Source organism: Mastacembelus armatus, chromosome 23, assembly GCF_900324485.2.
Source record: "Mastacembelus armatus chromosome 23, fMasArm1.2, whole genome shotgun sequence".
Taxonomy (NCBI): Eukaryota; Metazoa; Chordata; class Actinopteri; order Synbranchiformes; family Mastacembelidae; genus Mastacembelus; species Mastacembelus armatus.
The window spans coordinates 10,895,998-10,920,557 of NC_046655.1; the positions used below are offsets into that span (position 1 = coordinate 10,895,998).

Sequence of the window (24,560 nt, forward strand, 5' to 3'; positions counted from 1 at the left end):
TCCGGTAAAACGTGTGTGTTGATCGGTGTTCAGCCTTTTCCTCTTGGCTTTCAGTAGAACAGTCACTCCAGCTCCCAGACCTGGTCACCCCTTAACGGCGTTTATCTCAAACCGGTGGACATGGCATCTGTTTCGGCAGCAGCTCAGACAGCCCCTGCTCAGTCTCCTCCTCTGCAAAGGGGAATTGTGAAAATGGTAAGAATCTTAACGAAAGAGCAAGAAGCTCAGGTCGTGAGTGTTGGGATCCAGCTAGTTAGCTTAGAGAGCCAAGGGCTAACGAAAGCTCAACCAGCTGCCTGGTGTCATATAAGTTTAGTTTCCTTCAAAACGACGATTTAAAGGTAGTTGTCTGCTGGATACGAGTGTTGGCATTATGTGACCAACAGCTGTCAGCTCACCTGGTCTGAAATGTGCTAGCTTGTGCTAACTAATAAGCTGAAGTGAGCAGACGTTAACGCTAACACACGCTTGCTGTTGGTACTTAGCTCAAAGTCACTCAAACTGAGCAGATATGTAAAGTGGAAATATTAAACCGTGAAGGCAGCATCGTGTTGAGACAAGATTTCTCTCTGCTAATAGCAAAGCTGGTTATAAACCACCACAGTTCAGTAACTTCAGCTTTGAATCATTAACAGCTGTTTAGTTTCCCAGCTAACGTTAGCGTCGAAAGCTAACTAGCCTGTACTGTTCAGCAAGTGTCGACTTGAATGAAGAAACTTTGTGGTCTGCGGTTCTGCTGAACACACAGTCGACTGCATTTAGCGTTATACCACAACTATTCAGTCATTTTACTGACCACATGTAAATAGGTGCTTAGCCAACTAGCATAAACGCTAATATTAAAAACTTCAGTCTCCAGCGTTATCGATTCAGTTCGTCCCCATGTGGTGTTCAAGTATTGGTTATTAAAATGAGGAAAACTTCCAACTCCGCCGTGTGTCAGTTGAGCTTCTGGGCACAGGGAAGTTCCTCTGGGTGCTGGTTTTTAAAAAGCCCGACCCTGGGAAAATGACACGTAGCTACAGCTTTCATGCCCCCCTATAATTTCCGGTCATCTTGGTTTTTATGGAGTCTCTATTCTCTATAGATAGTCTCTATATGTTACTTCACCATGTTTCATTTAGACACTTTGTTCTAAAGGCAAGTCAATCTGCTGAGAGTTGGAAAGTTGAAAGTTTAATTATAGCATTGAATGAATGTGAATATTATTCTCACCACAGATATAAATTCAGAGGTATCACGTTACACGTTGTTTTAGATGTTAGGATTATTTTAAAAATAGCAGCATGTCACTTGTCAACATCCAGATGTATCATGGAGAACATCCCCAGCACATAATTACATTTGTCTCCAGACATTTGGAGAAGGGCTGTTTCTAGACCTGTGGTAACCACTGTAAACAGGTAAGCATTGGTGTCCTCCCCGGAGGATATGTGTTAGTAGGTTACACTCTTTTTGGTTTTCAAGAGTGAGAGTTATTGCATCTCTTAATGTACCAGAGACGTTAGATTATTATGGCTGATAAGAAATGAATTTCAAAGTAACTCTTAGCTTTCATCAGGTTTGTATTCCCCCTGTCTTTGCTTTATTATGTGCATAGTATACATAATATAATAGTACAATGCAATCTTCATTTCATACAGTTTAGCAAGGCCATGTAGTGCATTCAGAGTGGAACTTGGTCCTTTTGTAAACAAAGAATATGCGGTGGTCTTTCTCTCCTTTTTCTGTGGCTGATCAGCATTGTAGCAATTTTATTCTTTACTTAGCATCTTTCAGTGGAGTGAATGAGTTAGCAGTGAGTGCTGGTGATATGATGAAAGACTTTATCTAGCTCACATCTTAGATCAACATCCCCCCAGTGATGCCTCTCTGCAGACACACCGGAGAGTCCCCAGATAAAGGGTGTTTGCTCAGATTCGTGTAAATGCCATGGTTGTCAAACTCAAGAGCAGGTTTTCTTTTTTCTTATTTAGCTGCATTATCACATGGCATGAACTGACCTTGTGTTTGAATGACAGAATGTCACCATGACAACGAGTCGTTCAAAATTGCTTTCCAGGTTTATAATAATTGATTTTGACAGTTTATAGCCACTGTGATTTTGTTATCTAGCATTTGATTTACGTTTTTGCACTTAAGCTGTATGTGTTTGTCACACCAGCTTCAACTGAATTCTGCCTGATTCTCCTGTGATACTTGTCAGTTTAATGGTTGCTACAGTCCAAATACAAAGGTTCACTGAATGTACTGGTGTGCTTGCATTGTCTGAGGAGAAATAGAAATTGAAAGCTACCAGATTTCTTCCATCGACACAGGAGACTAAAGTGTTGTAGTCTCATTTTTGCTGGTGTGGCCTGTATATGGCATCTGTTTTTGTTGTGAATAGTTTTTAAGAAGCACGACGAGTGAAGTGTGTTTGAAGCTATTGTTTGCATTTGCGAAACACAACAATGACCAGTACTGTTAACAGTTGATTCCGTCTTCTCCAGCTGATAGTCTTTATTGTCATCTCTTCAGGTCTTGTCAGGCTGTGCCATCATTGTTCGAGGCCAGCCTCGAGGTGGCCCACCCCCTGAGCGTCAGATCAATCTCAGTAATATCCGAGCTGGGGCCTTGGCCCGCCGAGCTGCTCAGGGCCAGCCTGACACCAAGGACACCCCTGATGAGGTAAGTGGTTCTATCCCATTGTATTTGTGTGTGTTTTAAATCCCATTGTGTTTGGCAAAGGTAGAAAAAGATTCTTAGAAATTGCCCTGCCACACACTCTAATATTCAGATTTTGAGGTAAACACTGACATATGCATTTTAGTTTTTTTTTTTTTTTTTTTTTTTTTTTTTTACTGTGGGGCAATTTTTTTCTTTAGACTGTCACTTTTTTTCTCCTTGTTTCTGTTTAGCACCTATAATATAATTATGTATCAGCTGGGATTCAGACCATGTCTGTTTGTATAAATAATGTCGGATTTCAGAGATAAACATGTCAATTCTCAATTGGACTCAATGATTATATTGGTGTAGTGTATATTGGGTGGCATTTGTTAAGTCCAACAATATACTTATCACGGCCAGTTACTGCTACTGTCTAGTCTACTACCTATTAAAACTGATAAGCGTATAAAGATTACAAAACTTAAATATCTTTTTTTTTTTAATACATTCTCCAATTAGGGTTGACAGACAGTCCTGTCTTTAAAAAACAAAAAAAATCAGTTTACAGAGAGGGGTTGCTCTGACCAAGATAATAACTTGTTGAAAAGCATGTTTTATTCACTTTTTGCTAAAATGATCCTCACACTAATTATTTTCACCTTATTACAGTGGCTGATTTGTGTTTTTAGTAGCTCTGATGAGGCAAAAGGAAACTTAACCTGCAGTGAAGGCCACTACTACCTGTGATTATGTAGTCATTTTGATGTTTTATTTAAAATGGTAAATTAAGTTTGCATTGCAGCAGTTATTACTTCATGGAAGTGTGCATTAATTTTCCTCTGTGTTGCAGCCATGGGCCTTTCAAGCCAGAGAGTTCCTGCGGAAGAAGCTAATTGGAAAAGAAGTGTGCTTCACTGTGGAAAACAAGACATCTTTGGGCAGAGAGTATGGCATGGTCTACCTGGGGAAAGGTGAGTGCAGTGTTGTTTTTAAAATCACAAACTGGCCTTGGTTTGCATATGATAGACTTATATACACCTTTTATAAATATCTCACTTGTCTTTATCAGCAGTTTATATTCAGTTCAACATGTTCCTCTTATCCAAAGTATTAGCAGCTCTCATGATCGCTGATCAAATGACCTAACTAGAACTAACTGCTGTTTAATTGTAAACATACCAGTCTAAGATAGAAAAATGATTAGTTCTGCCTTTTTTCTGAAGTGTGTGAGATTTTGTATCTGTCCTCTTGTTTTAGACTCAACAGGTGAAAACATTGCTGAGTCTTTGGTGAGTGAGGGTCTTGCCACAGTACGCAGGGAAGGAGTGAAAGCGAAGTAAGATTTTTACCTCTGTTACCTCTACTAAATTGTTTGTTTGCTTGATGACATTAATATTGTGTATGCAATCTGAACAGCATGATACCCCCAATTAGGTCAAGTAGCTTGAAATGGTCACAGTGTGTCTGCTTTTTGGTAAGACCTTTGGAAAGGTAAACATATCTAGCAGAAATTTTACGTACTGATATGTTTTCTGTTAAAATCCCTAGCAATATGTAACTAACATATGCCGTAGTTTATCATTTGCATGTTTGATATCTAATTGTAGCATATCAAATTCTGTGATATCTCTTTGTTGATATATTTAATATGGTGGCATAGCTGGCATTGAGTGTGTTGTTATACAAGAGACTGATGTATTAAATGATTTCTGTCCACTACTGTTTGGTCAGTCAGGGTAGTTGTCATTTTTGGTTGTCAAAACTGTGTTTTGTTTGCAACCCTATATTTTGTCTGTGAAGATTTGTCCAGGGGAAGTTATCTAGAGGTTGAGTCATAACAACTGGACTTTCAGTTTTAAGGCCAAAACATTTCACCACCCATCCAGGTGGCTTCATCAGTCTGAGAAAGGCTGGACTGAAACCTCCAATTTATCTCACAGGTTAGTTTCACTCCAGCTGACTGTGGTCCTGAGGAGCTGCTCCTCCTGTGTGGGCCAGCTTCCTGTTGAGTGGTAGACCGCAGTCAGCTGTGCACCTCCATTTAAAGGAAACGAGACACTCTTTTGAAGACAGTGAGGTACACATTTTGGACAGAGAAGATAGATGGTTTGAGAGAGGGGTCAGGGAAGCTATCTATGTCCAAGTGGAAAAACCCTCCCTCAACAGGGGTGGAGGACTCAGACATAATCTGTCTTCAATCTACCAGGCTGCCCTTTCATCTGTTCCCAGCAAATTAAGGAACAAATCAAATGTTTCCCAGGAAGGACAGACTCTGCAGCCAGTTGGTGAATCAGAGGAGTCACATAAGTCCACCATTAGATCCTAATGACCCTCACCTGAGCTCACTCCTTTGGTCACCTAACGAGCCTATTCAGACCAGATGTGAAGTGAAACGACTCTCACTTGATTTACTTAGTTTACCTAGTGAGCCCATGGGACTCCTGTGGCCCAGCACAGGAGGAGCAGCTCCTCAGGACCACAGTCAGCTGGAGTGAAACTAACCTGTGAGATAAATTGGAGGTGCCAGTCCAGCCTTTCTCAGATTGATGAAGCCACCTGGATGGGTGGGTGGTGAAACGTTTTGGCCTTAAAGCTGAAAGTCCAGTTGCCATGACTCAACCGCTAGATAACCCTATATTTTGTTTCACACAATGAGAAAATCACTGTTTAAAACTGTTGGTAATCTTCTGCATGAGAAAAGCAATATCACATTGGTCAATCAAGAGAATTGAGATAAACCCCCTGTGTCCCAGATGGTGGCAGTATTACACCACTGCTACAGCACAATGATGTCCCTCTGAAACTCTTTTCTGACACATTTTCCTTTAGCAGTAATCCCCTTAATACACTTGCACACACAGCACTATGACAAAGTACTGCATATCCCCCCAGTGGCAGTATTTGCACATTACACACATTACAAGCAACATTTGTATCTTCCAACATGAACAGAGTTGATGTGAATATTTTGTCACTAATGACCCATTTCAAGTATTCTGTGCAATGGCCCAGAACAAGCACTGATGTAAATGATGCTTTAAGTGTAAGCGAGCATCATTTGGCCAAAGGGGAGGCCCATTATTCAGTGAGGACTTTAGGCCTTAGTTTTACCCTCAGTGCACAGGCCTCCAATATCATTATCCTTCGTGAGTGGCTACGCTGATCACACTAACTATGATGTGATAATAATTATGGGGGTGATGATAACAATGATGACTTAGGACAGTGCTGTTAAACATGTGCTGACTGAAGCTCACTGTGGCTTAGGGAGGCAGTCGGCTCTTTTACAGGGCTTGGGCCCAAGCTCAACAGTGCACCGGAGCAGGCCAAGGCACAGTTGTTTGGTTTATTAGAGCAAGAAGAAACACACAGCCACTTTTACATCATAAAGTCCATGTTCGTTTTTGTCCATTTATATATTAATCTCTGGAGTTTTGTGTCCATCTATATTCAGCATTTTAGGTTATTATGCTTTGATATATGAATTGAGTTTTGAATTTTACCTAATCAATAAAGTATGTAACAGCGTTCTTTTAACACAAGCTAGTCTTTTCACAGGAATTTCTTGTTTTCGAGGAAATTAAATAAATAATATATACATTATTATTTTACTAGAATTCGACATAGTATTTATTCAAAGTAATGGTAATGTTCAGCAACCCCTGTGTAGAAATTTTAGTTTATCCTCTACTGAGCTCTTGGATCTCATTATTTGTTGCACACAAATGCAATAATTTTATTTATACATCTCACATGTGTCTGTCAGACAAATTTGTATGTATTTAGCACTCAGCACAAATTTATTTATTTTTTGCTTCTGGCTCGATCATTTGACTAAGTTTCACTTTGACTTAAGTCGTAAAAAATGCTGTTTTTGGTGCTGGTCCACACAGGTGCATTCATCAATCTTTACTCAGTCTACTGCTTTTAAAAATACTTTACTCATTAACTGTGATGTCTAGACCCTGGAAGATTCCACAGCAGTACACTTGAATTACAATTACAATGCAAAATTAAAACCACAGGCATGGAGTGTGACTGATTGGTTTGTATTATGTCCACCCACCAAAGCAGATGTGAGCTACATTAACATGGAAAGTAACTGTGCTTTATAACCCTCCCCATAGCTCTTTTTTAACTGGAGGCCCAGAGGAATGCTGGTTGACGGGTGTATATATCTCAGGGGATGAATGTCTCACTAGGATTGGAACCCTTTCAGTCTTATACCTTGGGGAACATGGCTTCCTACACCCTGTTCAAACTGTACAAAGACAACAGGGAGCTGTAAAACAGCTTACTTAGGTTCAGCATTTTGTGACTATTTGAAGTATTTTTGGATGCACTAGGGAGCCATATGGGCATGAAAGACGTAGCCTACAGCATATTCAAATATAAGGGAATTAGAAAGTTTTTTTTTTTTTTCTTTGGCCCTTCTTCCTCCAGTAGTCTTGCTCAGTGTTGCACTTTCTTGCCCATCGATATCTGTTTTGATTTGTAGCAGTGTGTTGGTTGGAAGAACTTGCTGACCTTTTAAAGAAACAAGTCTGTTTGGAGTTCACTATCATCTGCCTCCACACATAGAGTTATTTCTGTATCATAACCCATCTCTGCCTGTGAGTTGCTTTCCATTTATTTCTGTGGCTTTACAATGTCTGCTCTTCCTGATTGCATTGTTCGTGCCTCTCACTCTGCCCTTGTAGCTTTCTGTTCCTGTTTAGCGCTTAAATTCTAAGTAGCTTAAACACAATTGACTTGTTACACAAAGTTTCACTATTGTTGCCCAGTAGGCAAGAAACTGCTTCAATTCAATTTTAAGGTAGTAACTAAATCAGTGTAGGGGGAAGTGAACTTGACAGCATTTTGGGCATCAGTCCAGAAGTCCAATTAGGAGCACACAGCTGGAGAACAGGCTATGTGTGTCCTTATGTGTGTGGCATTTTAGTTGAGACCCACTTTGTTGCCTCTTCAAAGTGAACAGTGTCTTTTAGGCAGCAAGATGTGAAAAATTTAGTTTATGCAATGTGAAAAGCTAGTCACTCACTACCCCCATATCAATTTGACACCCTTTGGTTCTTGGAAAACAAAAGCCTGTTGGCCATTTGAAGTTCTGAATAATTAAACTTGTACAAGAAGCCTCAAAAAGCAGTGCACAGCAGAATTTAGAGTCAGCATGGAATTAATTGTGGCGTTTGTAGCCAGCTGCGTGGTAGCATTTGAAGGTGCTGTCAAACGTTATTGTCTCTTCACTGAATGCTGGGATGCATTTTTTTTTTAAGTGGCTCTAATCTTAGTCATCAGCTGGTTGCCACTAAAACAACAGTGCAGTTTGTCAGGAACAGTGCTACATTCAACAAAGCTGGAGCCTTATCAAGCCAATGCCTACATACAGTTCTGGACTTTTAATGAGTGCGCATTGAAGTTAACTGGAGACAATCGTGCTGCATCAAAAAGCTACAATTATAGCTGTATTTTTATGTATTGTAATTGGTCCCGAAGTTAAAAGAGCATTCACTTTGGCCACAATTTGTTGTAATCCTTTTATTGCTATTCGTATTTGGCTATTGGAACAATCGGCAGCCCATGTTTTAACACAGCCTGGTTAAGAACAATTAGAACATGTTAAACTTAACAAGGCATGCAGCCTTTTGTGCTTACTAGATGTGGTGTTTTGATGTGTGAAATGAATTGCAACTTGTTCACAGGCTGAGCTAGCAATGTTATTATTTCAAAGGGTTTTTATGGCACATAAAGACTCTATCTCTTTTGGATGCTCTTTGTAACCTAGTTGTGAGCAGTATTTTAATTCAACATACCACAGCATTACTGCAGCTGTGCTCTCTAACATTTTCATCTAAGCATTTTTGTTTTTCATAACTGGTTTGGAGCCACACATGAAAGTTTTAATATCTGTTTCACTCAGCTGGTTTTCAGTAGTAGTCCAGGTGCTACTGTATGCTGCATAACTAATGTATGTGTGCATTTAATATAGTTATGTGGAATTTATATTTTGGCTTTTCATTTTAAGCAGTAAATTCAATTTTAAGTATCTGTCTGTTAAAATCAACCATGACTTTCCATTTTAAGCTAAGCTGGTCACTTTATGGCTTCATGCATTGTGACCTCTAAAAGGAGAGGAAATATTTGTTAAATCCACCTTTTTTTTTTTTTTTTTAAATATGCAGAGCAAAATTGATTTTCTAACTTTTGAAACTTTTGTCCAAAGTTTTAAAAGTGTTTTGTGTTGTTCTGTTCATTGTGTCTTAAACTTTCCTTTTTATTTGTGTGACCAGTCCAGAGCAGGCCAGACTGTCTGATTTGGAGGACCAGGCAAAGGCTTCCAAGAAGGGCTTGTGGAGCGAGGGTGCAGGCACACACACGATTCGTGACATCAAGTACACCATAGAGAATCCCCGCAACTTCGTCGACTCCTTGCACCAGAAACCTGTCAATGGTAATTAGTGTGGGAGGGACATGTACACTGACACACACAAAGAAAGATGTCAGAGTAAAAGAAAGAAACACCTTATATAATCCACTATTTTCCCATAAAATCCAAATTTGCAGGCTCTGACAGAAATCAAGTGTTTTGGCTTGGGGTGTTTCATTCTGCATATCCACTTGAAGGCATGTAATGGCTCACAGTATGTCACCCTTCACTGGCTCATTCCTCCAGTCTCTCATCTCTGACCTAGACGAGGTGCAATGTGCCACTCAGTTCATTTCCAGATGACTGCTGTTAGGAGTGGCTCAGCTCATTTCCCTGCCCTTTAATTGAATGGCAGAATGAACAGGGGATGGCCTTTTTTCATTCTTTTATTTCTTGTTCTTGCCATTCATAAGACACAGTCAAGCTTGTTTCAGAATTGGAGGCAACAATCCAGATGAAAACACTTTAAATGCACATTGAGTTGCTTTGAAAACTGGAATGCCAATTTCTCTCTCATCTGTTTATGCAGACACACACATTCATGAACACACACAGACAAGTGGTTTGCAGAAAAAGGCATATAGAGACAGACAGAACCTGTCATTAAAATACCATTTAGGTGTGAAATGCCTCTTACATAGGTGATTCAAATCCTGTCCAATTTTTTTGAAGTACTTTAGTCGTCGGGGCCAATAGATGAGTAATATGAGAAAAATACAGTGTAATACCTCTGTACCTTTCTACAAGAACTGACCTTACCTTAAACCATATGTTGCATATTTTAAAAATACTCCACTCCACTGTAAAGCAATAGGCTTAGTATCTTTATTCACTGACTTGCTAAATACACTAGTTGCATCTGGCTGTGATCATTTGGATGGTAATAGCTATAAAATAGTGTATTAGCTGAGTTTTAGGTTAATAGCTTTGAACATGCTTGGCATACTAACAGCAGAGTGGGGTATGGAAATCCAAAAGGATTTCAAGCTGACCATGGCCTGGTGAGGACTGAAACGGTGAACCTGTTTTAAGGCTTCAGCAGTGAGTGTTTGCTAAAGATAGGTTTTGGTTGGAGTAACACTTGAAGTGCACTACTGTCTGCCAAGGAGGCCATGACTTTCTTTTAGGGAAGTACCCAAGAGTGATCTTTTAGTCAATTTTACTCCTCAGTAAAACACCGGCTGTTGTCTGGCAGATCATATGTTTTGAATTCAGTTAGGGTCATTGTAGGGCACAGCTATAAAAGAGAATACATGTGATGATGATCTTCCTAGAATGAAGGAAGGTTAAAATAAATGAATTATAAATTGGATTTTTTTCCTTCTTTGCTGAAAGAATCAGATATTGGGTGTCTAATCGTTCAGTCCACTGTGAAATGAACAGCTTATAACCAAGCAATTCTAAGCTGAGAGCTTCATGTCTGAAAGTTCATTGTAATTCAACATACTCTCATCTCCTTCTTCAAATGCGTTTGCATTCTGTTCTCCTTCATTCCCCCAGCCATCATCGAGCATGTGCGTGACGGCAGTGTTGTTCGTGCCTTGCTGCTCCCTGACTACTATCTCGTCACTGTCATGCTGTCTGGAATTAAGGTAACTACTCACTTGGTGTATTTACATATGTAGTTAAATGTGAACAATTTGACACTTTCCTTTTTTGACAAACTGCTGCGTAACAGGTTGTTAGGAAATAAATAAAATATCTGCTTCACTAAATCTGCTCAGTCTCTTTCACCAAGCCCAGCTTTGCCAATGGACTACTCAAGATAACTAATCTTTTTCATCTCCCACTTGAAGATATTACTTCCATTTCAATGTGTTCTTTGTCTCATTGTTAAAAGACCTGTCTGCTTGTTGTGCCTTTTTTATATCTGGCTGGTGTTTTGCTGCACTCAAAAGGAGAATACAGATAGCATTTGGAGCAAGGTGACATCAGGTAAAAGAGGGTAATAGTAATACAAAGAAAAAAGTGATTATATCAAATGAATGTGGGGGGAAAAACAACTCCTAGGGGTATTGGTTGGTAGTAGATAAAACATCTCCTTTTGTTTTCTTTTGTAATTGGTGGAGATGTAATTGATCAAATTGGACATATTTGAACACATGTCCCTGTGCTCGCAGAATTACCTAGGTATGAGTATTACTTTGTAAATGTGTTTTTCTTCTCTTTAGTGTCCCACATTCAAGCGGGAAGCAGATGGTACGGAGACACCAGAGCCATTTGCAGCAGAGGCTAAATTCTTCACTGAATCACGTCTTCTACAGAGAGACGTTCAGATCATCCTGGAAAGCTGCCCTAACCAGATTATTCTGGGCACCATCCTGCACCCGGTAAGACACAGAGCCAGATTTGTTAATTTGGCAGTATTGTTAATATTCAGGGTTTCTGTCTTGACTGTCACTGTTTCCTTATGTGTCAGAACGGTAACATAACAGAACTCCTGCTGAAGGAAGGCTTTGCCCGCTGTGTGGACTGGTCCATGGCAGTTTACACCCAGGGAGCGGAGAAGCTCAGAGCTGCTGAACGGTACTCAACTGTACACACACAGAGCAGTTAGTTGTCAATAGAGCACTTACCTTTTGCTGAATTCAGTCTTCTCTGTTGGTCAGCTGACCAAAGGGCAGGAACCCATTTAATGGTTCATTTCTACAATTCTTCAGGTGTAATATTTCTGTCAGTTGTACATATGAACAAGTATGTGACTTTATGACTACCACTACTTGAGATGAAAAGTCCCAATCAATTCTGCTGCATGGATATATGTTCTCTACCATCATTGCAGTAATGACTTTAAGCTAATCAACTAGGATATTTCCCACTCTGTGCTTTTATAGTGTTTTCCAGCCAAATGGAAAATTTCTGTCATTTGATTAATCTCTTTGTCTTAATATCTTGCTGATGTTGCGGACTACCACTAATGATGATGATGGTGTGGTTTTGTTCTTGGCCAGATCTGCTAAAGAGCGCAAGGTCCGCATCTGGAGGGACTATGTGGCACCCACAGCCAACTTGGACCAGAAGGACAGACAGTTTGTGGCGAAGGTGAGGTCTTCTATAACCCATCAATGAAGTTGTAACCTCTTGTGTCAATGTCATTTTTTTCCCCCATATAATATTTTTCCATATGCATCATCTTGCTTCCATTGAAAATTCTTTACAATTTACAGAGAAAAGGTAGGAGCAAGGTATAACACCTTCAGCATGACATACAGTCATTATCCAGCATGAATGTGCTAAAGGAACTTCCAAAGCTTGTCTACTGCGGCATTTCCAATTATCTCCCACTTCTGCAACAAAAAGCAGAGCCCTGTTTGAGCCTTCTATCAAAATATATCCTCCCGACATCTCTTATTTTCACATTTTCACCCCCTCTGAATATAAAGAAAAATAAAAATTCCTTCACTACAGGTACAAGGAGGAATGCTTAACAGCAATCTTGAAGCACTCCCCAGTCAAATTAGGGCTAAATCGCTGGCGTATGCTGTAGCAACGGCACAGTACGATCCCCAAAAGCCAAGAACTAGAGATATTAGCTTTGGAGGTTATTGGCCAGGGCCTTGGGGGAAAATAAGTCTCCTTAATATCAAGTACAAGGGAGTGCACTTCCCTCCTAGTTTTCAGCACATATTCGTTAAAATCAAGTGAGATGAACTCCTTGATGCATTGTGGTCATACAGTGTAACCTTATTGTCACTATGAGATGACATATTTTAGGTTCCAGTCTGTCCTTTTAATGTAGTAAAGCAACTTCAGCCTTAAAACATCAGCTTTAAATATGGTCCTGTTTAGATGAACCCTCCCATCTCTTCAGTTGATATATTTTTCTCTAGGAATGGGGGGGGAAAGTTTAATACCCCTACAGTTTGTCTTTTGTCTGTTTGCTCCCTGAGGACCCTGAACTTTTAAGACCCTGAAAAATTCATGGTGAGCCTGAGGGTTACATAAAAGATGTTGCTTTGGCAATCTGCTTACAGAATGAATTTGATAAACTGCACGTACATAAAGAAGGCACAAACAGAAACTGTGTATGTATATTTTTTTCCCTGAGTCAGAGGGAAGAAGCTTTAGAAAGGATAAAACATTTATATTTTCAGTGTTAGCTGCTCTGAGATGTTTCTGAACCCCCTCACTAAAAGTGGGTTGGATGTGACTGGGGAGGTGGCTGGGGGAGAAGCAGGAAGACAGCAAAAATGAAAAGTAGAAGGTAAAAGACAGGTTTCTATGGAGCGCTATAGAGGGACTTTAGTGAAGAAGGTCAAAAAGACATAATAGCTAATAGTAAGGGGGACAAAAATACCTACTCAAGATCCCATGTGTCTGTGGTATTCTTGCATTCCTGCAGTTTTTTTACTGCTCCTCCACTATACTGCTGTTGCTAGTTAAACTTTGATGCACTTTCTGATCTCTGTAGGACCCTGGTCTGTCATCTCTTTCCCAAGCTACTGCTCTGCACCAAAATAACCACAAAGGATGCTTGCCTTCTGTCAGCAGCTACCATGTTTGTTTGGAAATTATAAAACTGTCAGCAGCTGCTGGAATATCACACTTGAGCAAAAGTCTTCTTTTTATTATCTTAGAAAAGAATCCGTTTCTAGAAAATGAATTCAATCTAAGGTAGCAAAAAAAAAAATGTTTTTAATAAGGGAAAAAGCGTTTGTAATGGCACTAGGCCTGTGTGACTCAAAACGTATTTGGCAGCTGTGACAGAAAATGTCATGCTGAAACTGCAACTGGTTGAGCTGTTTTAAAGTCTATATTTGAGAGGGTAGGGTTACTCAGGCCTGTATTACCGCTTCATATTCATCCCTCTGACATTTGTTGGCACCTAATGCTGCAGTGCACCCACTCTCCCAGGGACTTAGCTGTCCGGCAGTCCCATCATCATACACCCCTAGTCTCTCCTTGTCTACTCTATCCATCACTTGGATAATAAGAAGTGAAAAGTAGAGAGTATGGGGCAGAGCAGGCCCAATCCCCAAAAGTCAATCTTGCTGATGCATCTTCCTTTTTGACTGTCTCGCTTCTCTCCTCCCACCTCTCCTGGGACTGGAGAAGCAGATGTAGGCCATGTCCCAATAGTCTTCTTCTTGCCTTCTTTCTTTTTCCACTCCTCTCCTCTGGGTAACCACCAACATGTGATGTGATGGATAAAAGGTGACGTGGTGTAAACTGCTTCATCAGCCTCTGATCACTAGCTAGTTAAGAACACTTCCACTTTGGCTTGTGGTCACCAAATCCATAAAAGTGTGGTCGTTGAAAGGAAAAAGTACTGTGGATTTGTGTCAGAACCTGAAAACAGCTTCCTCATGTCATCTTTATAGGCCACTATGATCCTCAGCAGACTGCTTTTCCTGTAGCTGCACCACTATATTGTTAGTAGAAGCCCCTGGTAAAACAGGTCTTTATGTTATGAAAATTTCACCTTTGGGGAGGATGAAAAAAGGGTAAATTGGTTTGTGTCGTTGTTAAAATCAGTCAAGAGGAAGGGCAATGTGGTGAAAAATACTCTTGATGTTATTGGTAGCTGTTCCAGGAAATATCCTTCTAAAGCATTACAAGATCACCAGCAACCTCTCAGTATCATCCAGGGGCTCTATGCCAGCTTAAAGTGTTTATCATGGCATCAAAACACCACAAGTTTAAATGAAACCATCTAATTGTGGTGACAGATCAACTCCTCTCATGTCAAGACTGAAACACTGCCATAGGTGTTGCTTTTGAGGTAGATGATATGACATCAGTAATGAGTAAGTCCAGGCTAAGCCCATTTTCAGCCCTTTGGTTAAAACAACCTTAATAGATTCATTTGACAACCAACACATTCCCTGACAGCAGCCAAGATCCTCCTTGCACTGTGACCGATCCTGGCCACTGCAGATGTCATATCAACCATGGACAGAGGGTGGCAGTAGATACCCATCTCTAGAGTATTGGATTAGACTAATGAGTCATGCTGCCAGCCTATTTGTCTTCTCTGCCTGCTTCCTCGACCCTCATGGCAGTTACTTTGCAAAGACTTTTTGCTCTATTTTTCTATCTATTCCCGATGTTGTCTTGTCTCTATTCCTGTGATATATGCCAAAAGATTACATTTCTTCTTTCTGGCTCACGTCGTGCGCTGTTCCTATGTCTTGGTGTGTGTTGATATGTCCTCCATTGCCTCTCGTCTCGCCTCCCCCGGCTGATAATTAGCTAGCAAATGCTGAGCCATTTTCTGTTGCTCCTGCCACATTGTCTCTCTTGCACTTTATTTACTTGGGCAGGACACAAAATGACCTTGTTACAGTGTGAATTCTTGTAGGCTGGTGTGCATGCATGTGTGTGCGTCTCCATGTGCATGCTTGCTCCCCCTCGCACTTTCTTATTGCACCTCTCCCTCTCTGTCTCTCACCCCCTCCCCACTGCTCCCTATGTCTCTGTATCTCTCCCACTCAACTCAGTGATTAGTATATGATGTATTTTGGCTGCTGTTGTGGGCAGCCTATTTAGCATGTGGGCTGGTCTAATTTCTGTTCTCTGGTGGCAAATGCAGTGGCAGCCTGATTTGTTTTTGTGGAATAATGAATTTCCCAAAGAGCCAAATGCACCTGAGTTTGTGTCTGCCATACACACTGTCAGAAAAGTTCAGTCTAATCTCAGTAACTCAAAATAATTTTTGTTGTTTTTGTTTTTCTACCACAGGGCACAAAACACCCACATACTCCATATTATGCTTGCAACATAGCTCAGGCCTGCAACTCTCACTTTTAGGACTTTAGCTTGAGTGCAGCCTACATATGAACCACACTTTGATGATGAAGCCATTCAATCCATGTGTGGGTGGCAACATGTGAAGGGTGATTGATTTCTCACTCTCTTGCATAGGGCCTACTTGAAGGCTCTGGGTTTGGATGCCCCCTTTATCTACATCACACTATACCCCCCAATCTGTCTTCTTCTTTTGGACAACGCAGGCACATAGGAAGACATGCTGTACATGGAATGAGTTGACTTGTACAACTTGTGGGTTATCACAGTAATTTACAGATCTGTGCATACATGAGATTGATTGAGGCAAAGACTAGTACTTTTTGTGTGGTGTTCTTTATAATCTGAGCTCTGATTTTTATACTAGACTAGCAATCTTGTTACCTGTATTTTAACAGTTGTAGCTTTGAACACATACTTCTGAACTGTACCTGCTATATCCTGTAGTTGCTACCTTTGGTATATAGAGAAATAACATTTAAATGCCAAACATAAATTAGTCTCTGTCTTCAGTTACACTTGTAAAGGTCTCGAGAACAAAGTGCTGCCAGCCAGTTGTTGGGCAGAGGGCTGCGTAATGCTGTACCAGTCTATCTTTAACAGGATGTTTGTTTTTTAAAGCTTGCACACTCCGTTTCCATCTAAGTTTCTCCCACCCTCCTGATGTCAATCTCCCAGATAGTGAAACATCCTCACTCTGTCCTCCAAGCCTTGCTGGCCTGCTGGGACAACTTAGCTCGATTACTTACTCAGTCACTCAAGGATCACCCTTTCTTACCTCACTCTGTGCCTTTTGCTCTTGACGGCACACAATCTGTTCTGTCACTCTGCTTTGGCCTTTGAATAGATCTCTTCCTCTCAATTTATCCTCTACTTGCTCCTTCACTTCCCATCTTTCTTTCAGTCTGTCTGGTCGCTCAATACAAAATGCAGAGCCAGTCTTTTTACTCCAGCATCCATCCATCCATCCTCCATATTTCCCTCAAAGATTAAAGGTTTTTGGACCGTTTGATTAGTTTCTAATTGGGTTTTTTGTTTGTTTTTACCCACATTCCCAAATCTTTCCTGTGTTTTTAAATGCAAGCACTCATCCTTCTGGTTCTTCTTTTCCTGTAGGTGATGCAAGTGGTCAATGCCGATGCCATGGTTGTCAAGCTCAACTCTGGGGAATGCAAGACCATCCACCTCTCCAGCATTCGGCCCCCCAGGATTGAGGGAGAGGTAGATACAAACCTGTGTATCTGTCTGCTTGTATGTCTGTGCAGTGTGAGTGGATATTTGTGTGTGTGTGAGAGAGAAAAGGTGACTGAATGTTGTTGTATGTGGGAGAGCTTGTGGTCTTGCATGGTCGGCCAATTAATTAGAAGCTGCACAGAGATGACTGGTGTCACTGCTGTGTCTGCCTTCTTGGCAGAGTTGATTTAGATCAAGTCAAACACAAGCTGTTTACGTCTCCATCTCTCTGTAATTCTCATGCCCCCTTCTTCTTTTTTTTTTTTTTTTCCTTGAACATTGGTCTTCTTTCTCCTAATGGTATTTGGAATAATTCTGACCACTTGGTGGTGCCCATGCAGTTGGGGCTCATGCAAACAGCAAGACACTTGCACACACCCAGTGCTTGCAGCACTGCAGAGAGCGAGGTAGATCGATTTTTTTTTTTTTTTTTTTTTTTTCTTTTTTCCCCCCCTCCATTCGCTTTTTCTTCACACACCTTCTTTATCTCCAGAAAGACTGTCAAAACACACACGTACATGCTTACTCGTGCACATATACCCAGTAACAACAGGGGAGTCTTTATATATATTGACATAATGTCAGTATCTGAAAAAAGAACTGCATGCAGTGACAGTGTATGCAGTGACACCTCGACACAGAAGTCTAGTCAAGAGCTGGATGCCACTGTCCCACTCTCTTCCCATCACTCACCTCCTCCCCCAAATCTGATTTTTAAGGAATTTTGTTGTGATGTAGCCCTGTTCATTGCATTACAGTTGAAACTTTTATTACTTATGGTGCATTAATAAACGTTTATTTCTCAATGATCACTAATGTCTTAGTCTTCGTCTTCTCTGTCTGCTATCATTTTGGAAATAAAGAGCTTTCAATAGTCATTAGACTAGATTTCAATAGTCATTTCTGTTTAGAAAGATTCAGCAATAAAACTAGATTTTTCTTTTTGTCAAAGGGAGAACTCCATGTTTCAAATAAAAGCCTTTTCTCCATGTGTTTAACATGTTTGAGGCTGTTTGACAACCATTCCTCTAGTTGACACACTGTTTACGGTAATATCCATTTATACACAAGCCATTTCATTTCATCATTCAAAGAGGTATGAGATAATTTGGGTGCTGTGCTTCTGTCTGGGTAGTGGTTATAAAAACAGATGGCTGAATGTTTGCAACAACCCTTTATTTTTTCTGGAGTATAGTTTACATTTTCCCATCTTTTCTGTTTTTCTAGTTTAGTTTTTATTGTCTCACCTCATCTATTCATCCTCATCATTGTTCCTGTCTTTTCCTTGGTGTCATTGGTGCTTCTTCTCTCTGTCTGCCTCTCTCCTTCTTTCTGTTTTGTCCTTATCTCCCTTCTCCATCGTGTCAAAGTATGTGGGCATCACATTCCTTCTGGGTGTGAGCATCACTGTGGTCATATTGTTGACCTGTACCTTAGCTGGTTTTGGTTGTAACTAGCTTTTGGGCAAAACCATCTCTCCATTCTGTCTTTCTTCCCTTTCTTTTAGTTCCTTGGATTGCACATATTTTACTCCTAACACTAGTGGCCTGATCTTTCCCCTCTAGTACTTTATTTTTCCACTTTCCACTGCTGCTTTTCTGTCCCTTTTTAATTTGCTTTACTTTTACCTTTGATTTCTTACTCGTCTTTTTTGCTCAACTTATTTCTGCACCTTCGTCCTTCTGTCAGCAGCCGTCAGTTTCCAGTTTGTGTGTATTTTGCGATTGTTATGTCGGCACAGTGTTGTTGCTTTAGGCATATTTAATTCTGTTTGTGTGTTCATGATTTCTTCTGTAAATATTCTGTATATTTCACTGTATGTCTGATACAGCTCACTGGGCTGGCACAATGAACTTTGTTAGCCTGGATACAATATTACAAGCTCTGAATTAATATCTATGCTAAACATGTATGTTTGTGTGTGTAGATATATTTCCTTGCGTGAAAGTATGTATAAACTACATAACAATGTTATTTATGTTACAGTAAAATTTAGAAGACTTGTATGTTCTTGCTTCTTACAGGCAGGGTGGGCCTTTTTGTGATGGCTGGAGAACAGTCTATTTTGGAGATGGTGTTACATAAAAACTGTTGCTATATCTTGTGTTTTTAAATAAGGGTTCTTGCTGGTGGTGCTGCTGGTGTTGTTTGTTAGCTAGTTATTTCTGTCTGAGCTAAAGAGCTGCGTGCCTGCCTGTCTGCAATGCTGTTGGCTCAGCTTTGAGTGTTGTCGCTATGGTAGCAATGAAGAGTTTTAGATAGGATTACTGAGGCTATGATGAGTCCTCGGTCTGAAACATAGAATCAAGGCAATTGACAGAGAAATATGGAAATTTATCTGATATATAACTAAATACATTTTAATTCTCATTTATGTGATTGGGGTTTTTACTTCGAGTCTCATTTGCCAGCTGGGGTTGTGTCTGATCACTAAATTAGGCAAGTGAGCTGTTACCTTAGGCAACTAGGGGAACTTAATTTCATGCTTTGTCTGCGTTTCTTTACAGGTGCAGATATAGCAGTTCACATTATGCACATTGTACTCTGTTAAATTTTCCCTTCATAATTATGACTTGAACTGTTTTTAAAGCCAGTCCTTTCTGTTCTATAGCACTTTGTAATATTGGCATTCACTTGTATCTGCACAAACCTCTGGGCTAGTTTTTTTTTTTTTTTTTCCTTCTCCAATTTGTCTTGATAATAAGCATAGTAATGAACATGTGTGTCTGATTGTGTGTGTGCGTAGGGATGATTATTATGATACCTACCTTTTAAGTTAAACAAGTAAGAAGTTGGAGCAGGTGTCTTTCTACATCTGTATACACTGACTCTTGTGTGAGTGGACTTCTTGCTTACAGTGCAGCAGACAGACACGAGCTTTTATAGATGCACACTCAGAGATATGCTTGGTTAAGCTGCATTACCCTATGTCAGGAAACATCTTGGAAATTGGTGTCAGCATGTGCACAATTATTACACAGACATGTTCTGGATGTGTATATAGCAAGGCTCCAGATATGTGTATATTAACACTGTAGCCAATTTGTGAACCTCTAATGAAATCTCCAGAGAAAACAGTCAGGAATTTGTGTGTTTGTGTGTGTTCCATTCTCTAGAGGTCTGTAGGGATTTTCTTGTGCCAGTTGTCATTATTATCTCTGTCTGTCTGGATGTGTCTGTGCACCGTCTGACCGTGCATTCTACAAGCAAGGCCATTTGTGTTTGTGTGTGGGTGTGTCTGGGTGTGTGTACTGTTAGGGGTACTGAGGCCAGATGTGATTTAGCACTGCACTGATGAACTGTGACAGTTCCTGCCAAGCCCCTCTCCTCCTCCTCCCATCTCCTCTGGTTCCTTTTAGTCTCCTAACACCAGATCTCCCTTCTGTCCTGTCATGACTATACTAATTGTGCTGAGACTAACAGATTAGCAGACCAGTGGTGTCTAGGTGCTGTAATACATAAGACCTGAATTTCTGTACTTGCTCTCCTCTCCCTACTTTTTTCTCTCATTTTGGTTCCGCTACTCCCCAGTGTTACTGTGTTACTGCTGTGGCATATCTTCAGATGTAAATTATTTTGAGCTTGGGAGTTGGAGTCAGCTTTTTCTATCCTCTTTTTTTCCTCCTCACCTCCTGTTTTTTTTTTTTTTTTTTTTCCCCCTTTTCTCCATTTTCAATCGTGCAGCAGGACAAGCTCAGCATAAACATTAGTGGGAAGAGATGTCTATGCAACTCGGTTGACTCACTGTTACACCCACTCACTTGCACTTATTGTGTTTAGATATGTTTGTGTATCTACTTAGATGATGTTCCCGCACTGTCGTGTGTGTGTGTATGTGCACGTGTGTGTCTTTCTTTATGCGTCATTGTGGATTGTAGTGTAGTCTTGTGTGTTTATGTGGTTTAAGTAGGGCTAAGTATAGTGATGATGGAGCGGAGAGGTAGGTCAGCTCGCTGTCCTTACAGCTCTGCCTACTCGTCTAACATGTCTACAGTGCACCTCTGTGTGTTGACTCTATCGATGATTTTGTCTTTTCTCCTGCCTTCTGCTTATTTTTTTTACTTTTACAGTACTAGGTTAAGTGTGCATTGATTATCATTACTGTAAATATGGTGGTTTGACATATACTAAAGTATATGGGCAGAATTTGACAATTTCTACATCTTAATACCTGTGAAGTACATCTGCTATGCTGTGCTTTCCCTGTTCTACTTTTTTTGTACACTCCCTTCCTCCAAATTTCTGCCCATATGCCCTTAAGGTTGCCCATTTAGTGATTCACTGACTGGATGAATATTCTTTGGCTTCATTGCACTATTTAACTGTCACTGAAAAGGCATGGCTTGTTTGGTTGCCCATTTGTAGCCTATAACTTTCTCTCCTGCGCCAACACAAATATAACTGCCACTTTTGAGAGCTACAGTGTTATTAAGCATAAAGTACAAGCCACCTGTAGCCACTTTTTGAACAGAACATGTTTTGATATATGCCAATGGGGCTTTGTGTTTGAGATAAATTTAGTATTTTCAGTATTCACTGCAGCTAGTTTAACAGTGCTCACTAGGTTTCCCTGCAGGGCAGCCAATGCAGTGCTTTAGCTCACATTTGTTTTGTATGACATTCTTATTAATGGCAGCACAATCAGAAAACAGGCTGCAACCTGTCACAGCTGTCCCAGTAAATTTACTTGCACTAGCGTAGTAGCAGCTAATCATGAATCATCCTGCTTGTGTTTATGGTGCTACATGTAATTTCATTCTGAAATCCAGGTTATTGTGTCTATTGTGGGATCACTTTAGGTCAGTTTAGTAATGGCGTATTTGTATTCTGATGTTTGGGTAATAATACTGTAAATGTAATTATATTTTGTATTGTAGTACTATAACCAGCAATATCCTTCATGCTCTTGCAGTAAGTGTATGCCTGCGATCTCTATCGCTCTCTTTCTTCCTCTCTTTTTTTGTCTCCCTCTCCACTCCAACCCTCTGCAGTCATTTAATGCTTGCACAATTGACTAATGTTGTTAGGCATACAATAGTAAATGTTGACTGTTTGTCTAAGACTCCCAGTGCACTGGTTATTTAAAAAATAATGTCTACTCTCTCTGGGAGATTACAGAGAACAGTGCATTTCTCTTGAAAGATATGTTACACATAAAATTACTGTCAGTTAATGCAAAATTAAGGCCTTACGCTGTACACTCCCCCAGCGCCACAGCCAAGCATCAGAAACCATGATGTGCTCCTGAGTCACGCTTTCACCCTTAAACTTCCAGAAGCTGCAAAACACTTCCAGCAGTACCATCCACACATTTGCAGCCCCTGCAGCCCTGTGACACTGTACAATCCAGCTAGCGTCATGCCTCTGCAATAGTCAAAGATGATTCCTGAGCTTTAGCGGGTAATTTGGAACGAAGGGAATTTACCCCAAATAGAACAGAACTCCCCCTGAGGATAGTTAGAGCGAAGTGTTGTTACTGGGTCACGGTTTAGACATAGCAATGACTCTCTCCTCTTTCTAAAACCTTGCTGCAACTGTATAATAACAGTTTATGGGCGATGTATACACGAGTTTGTCTTGTCAGAACAACTTAATATTGCGAATTTCGTCTCTTTAATTGTCTGGAGACTGAAGTTAAATTCATCTCCATAGTCATATCATTAGATTTGTCAGGGTCTACTTTTGCACATACTCATCAATGTGAAACAGCCTTGTTTATGTTTTGTTGACAGACAGAGGGGCCACATTTAGTTTGAATTGTCCTTCACTCTCAGGGGATATTTATTCTTCCCTTTAGTAGCACTGTAAGCGCAGGTGAACCTCTTTTGTAGTTGGAGCACAAAGTGGACCAGATCCATTGAGAAACGTTGGGCAGTTGTTGCAGTCAATTGCCATCATTGATTCCTGGCCATGCTAAAGCTTGTGATGGCTGCCCTTTTAAAAAGCACTACTGGTATTTATGTTTTAAACATCGTCTCCCTCTCACCTTTGAGCTCGTCACCATCCTAGTGACAAGAATACTATCAGTGAGATTCGGTTAAAGTTGTCTAGTGGAGTTGGACTTTGGCTCATGTTTTTAGTTTACTCTCGTTGTCTAATTTTATTGCTTTCTGACTCTTTCACCTTGTCTTCTTTCACTCCATCTTGCTTCATTCCCCATAGACCTGCTAAAAGTGGGAGTAGTACCTTTTGTCTTCCTTGTCTGCTTCTCCAAGCCTTGTGCCTAATTGGAAGGCTGTGCTGACATTTACACTCTTCGCCCTCAGTGACATGGCTCCATCCATTGTGAAACAACTTATTAGTCAGAAATGATTTCATTTTTGTCTTTCCTCTGCTTTTAGGTTCATTTTTTTACTTGTCCTGCTGGTATTAGTACTACCATGAGTAGGCTGTGAGATGCAAACACACCACCATTTTAGTGTCTGTGAAATGTTTTAATCACATCACATTAAGAAAATATGTGCCAACAGAAAGATTTTAGCCAAGCAGTATTAACTTGTTAAAGGTTGTCCTCATCCCCAGCAGTGGTAAACTGTGTCCACAGCTCATGCACAAAATCAAGGATTCCAGGCCTGCACCACCCCTAAAAGGCCTCATCATCCCACCGCGAATGACTTGGTAGGGATGAAAGACCCTGACAATAAACTCTGTCTGGCACAAAATGGAGGACATCAGCTCTTGGCTGAGCAGTGCAGGATTTTCGCTTGCCATGTATGAGATTAACTAACCTCTGAGGTTCCATGCTGTACTGACTCTGCAAGTGAAAGTGGAGAGGGATGAGAGTGAAGAAGTAAAGCAAAGAAAGATGGAAAAGTATTTAACCCAAAGGTTATTACACTTCTGCCAAGGTTAAAGGAACTCTGTTGGTTAGTAGATTTGGCAGTTTTCAGTGCTCTTTTACCAGGGCCAATGCAGTGAGCCATGTTAAGACTTACCCAGAACTGTCCAACAGTATTCTGGAAAGGGAATTTACTACCACTGAAACATTGCTTGATATATGATTTTTCTGTTTGGCACCAGTGGAGTCAGCCCCACAAGATTTGTCTTAAAGACCTTAATGGAGCTAGAAGCACATGCTCAAATGTACAAACACATGCTCACGCACCTCTTGCTCTCCATGTGTCTTCTCTCTACATCCATCTGCCCAGCTGTGTGCCACACCTGTTAGCACTGATCAACTAGAGAGGCATTAAAAATAAATGAAAACCATTAAAGAGAAGAGGAAATGAGGAATTAATCCAACCCTGTCTGTTAGTTTGGAAGTATTACTTCTATTTGCATGACAGATAATGATGGCATTCATAGAAGAGTGTGGGAGGGGCAGGGGTGGCCGGCAGACTGGTATTGTCATTCATAGCCTTATTCCTCCTTTTAGTGCCTGTCGTTTATTATCCCACTGCGTCATTGTCATTTGCTGCATTATTTTTTTTTTTTTTTTCATCCTACAAAAACGGCACCTGTCACTGTGTGACAAAATCTCAGCCTCCTTTGAAAATGCAAA

General features: G+C 40.5%; 1 protein-coding gene across 1 annotated transcript in view; it reads left to right on the top strand.

The window, feature by feature from the left end:
- Positions 1–24,560, top strand: part of snd1 (staphylococcal nuclease and tudor domain containing 1) — a 145,817-nt gene continuing 121,257 nt past the window's right edge. The window contains exons 1-10 of the mRNA XM_026326508.2: positions 1–195; positions 2,521–2,670; positions 3,503–3,623; positions 3,910–3,988; positions 8,943–9,103; positions 10,580–10,671; positions 11,251–11,409; positions 11,499–11,605; positions 12,031–12,121; positions 16,943–17,047. Of these exons, the coding sequence (XP_026182293.1) occupies positions 121–195; positions 2,521–2,670; positions 3,503–3,623; positions 3,910–3,988; positions 8,943–9,103; positions 10,580–10,671; positions 11,251–11,409; positions 11,499–11,605; positions 12,031–12,121; positions 16,943–17,047 (1,140 nt within the window). The 5' untranslated portion in view covers positions 1–120. The remainder of the gene's footprint in view (positions 196–2,520; positions 2,671–3,502; positions 3,624–3,909; positions 3,989–8,942; positions 9,104–10,579; positions 10,672–11,250; positions 11,410–11,498; positions 11,606–12,030; positions 12,122–16,942; positions 17,048–24,560) is intronic.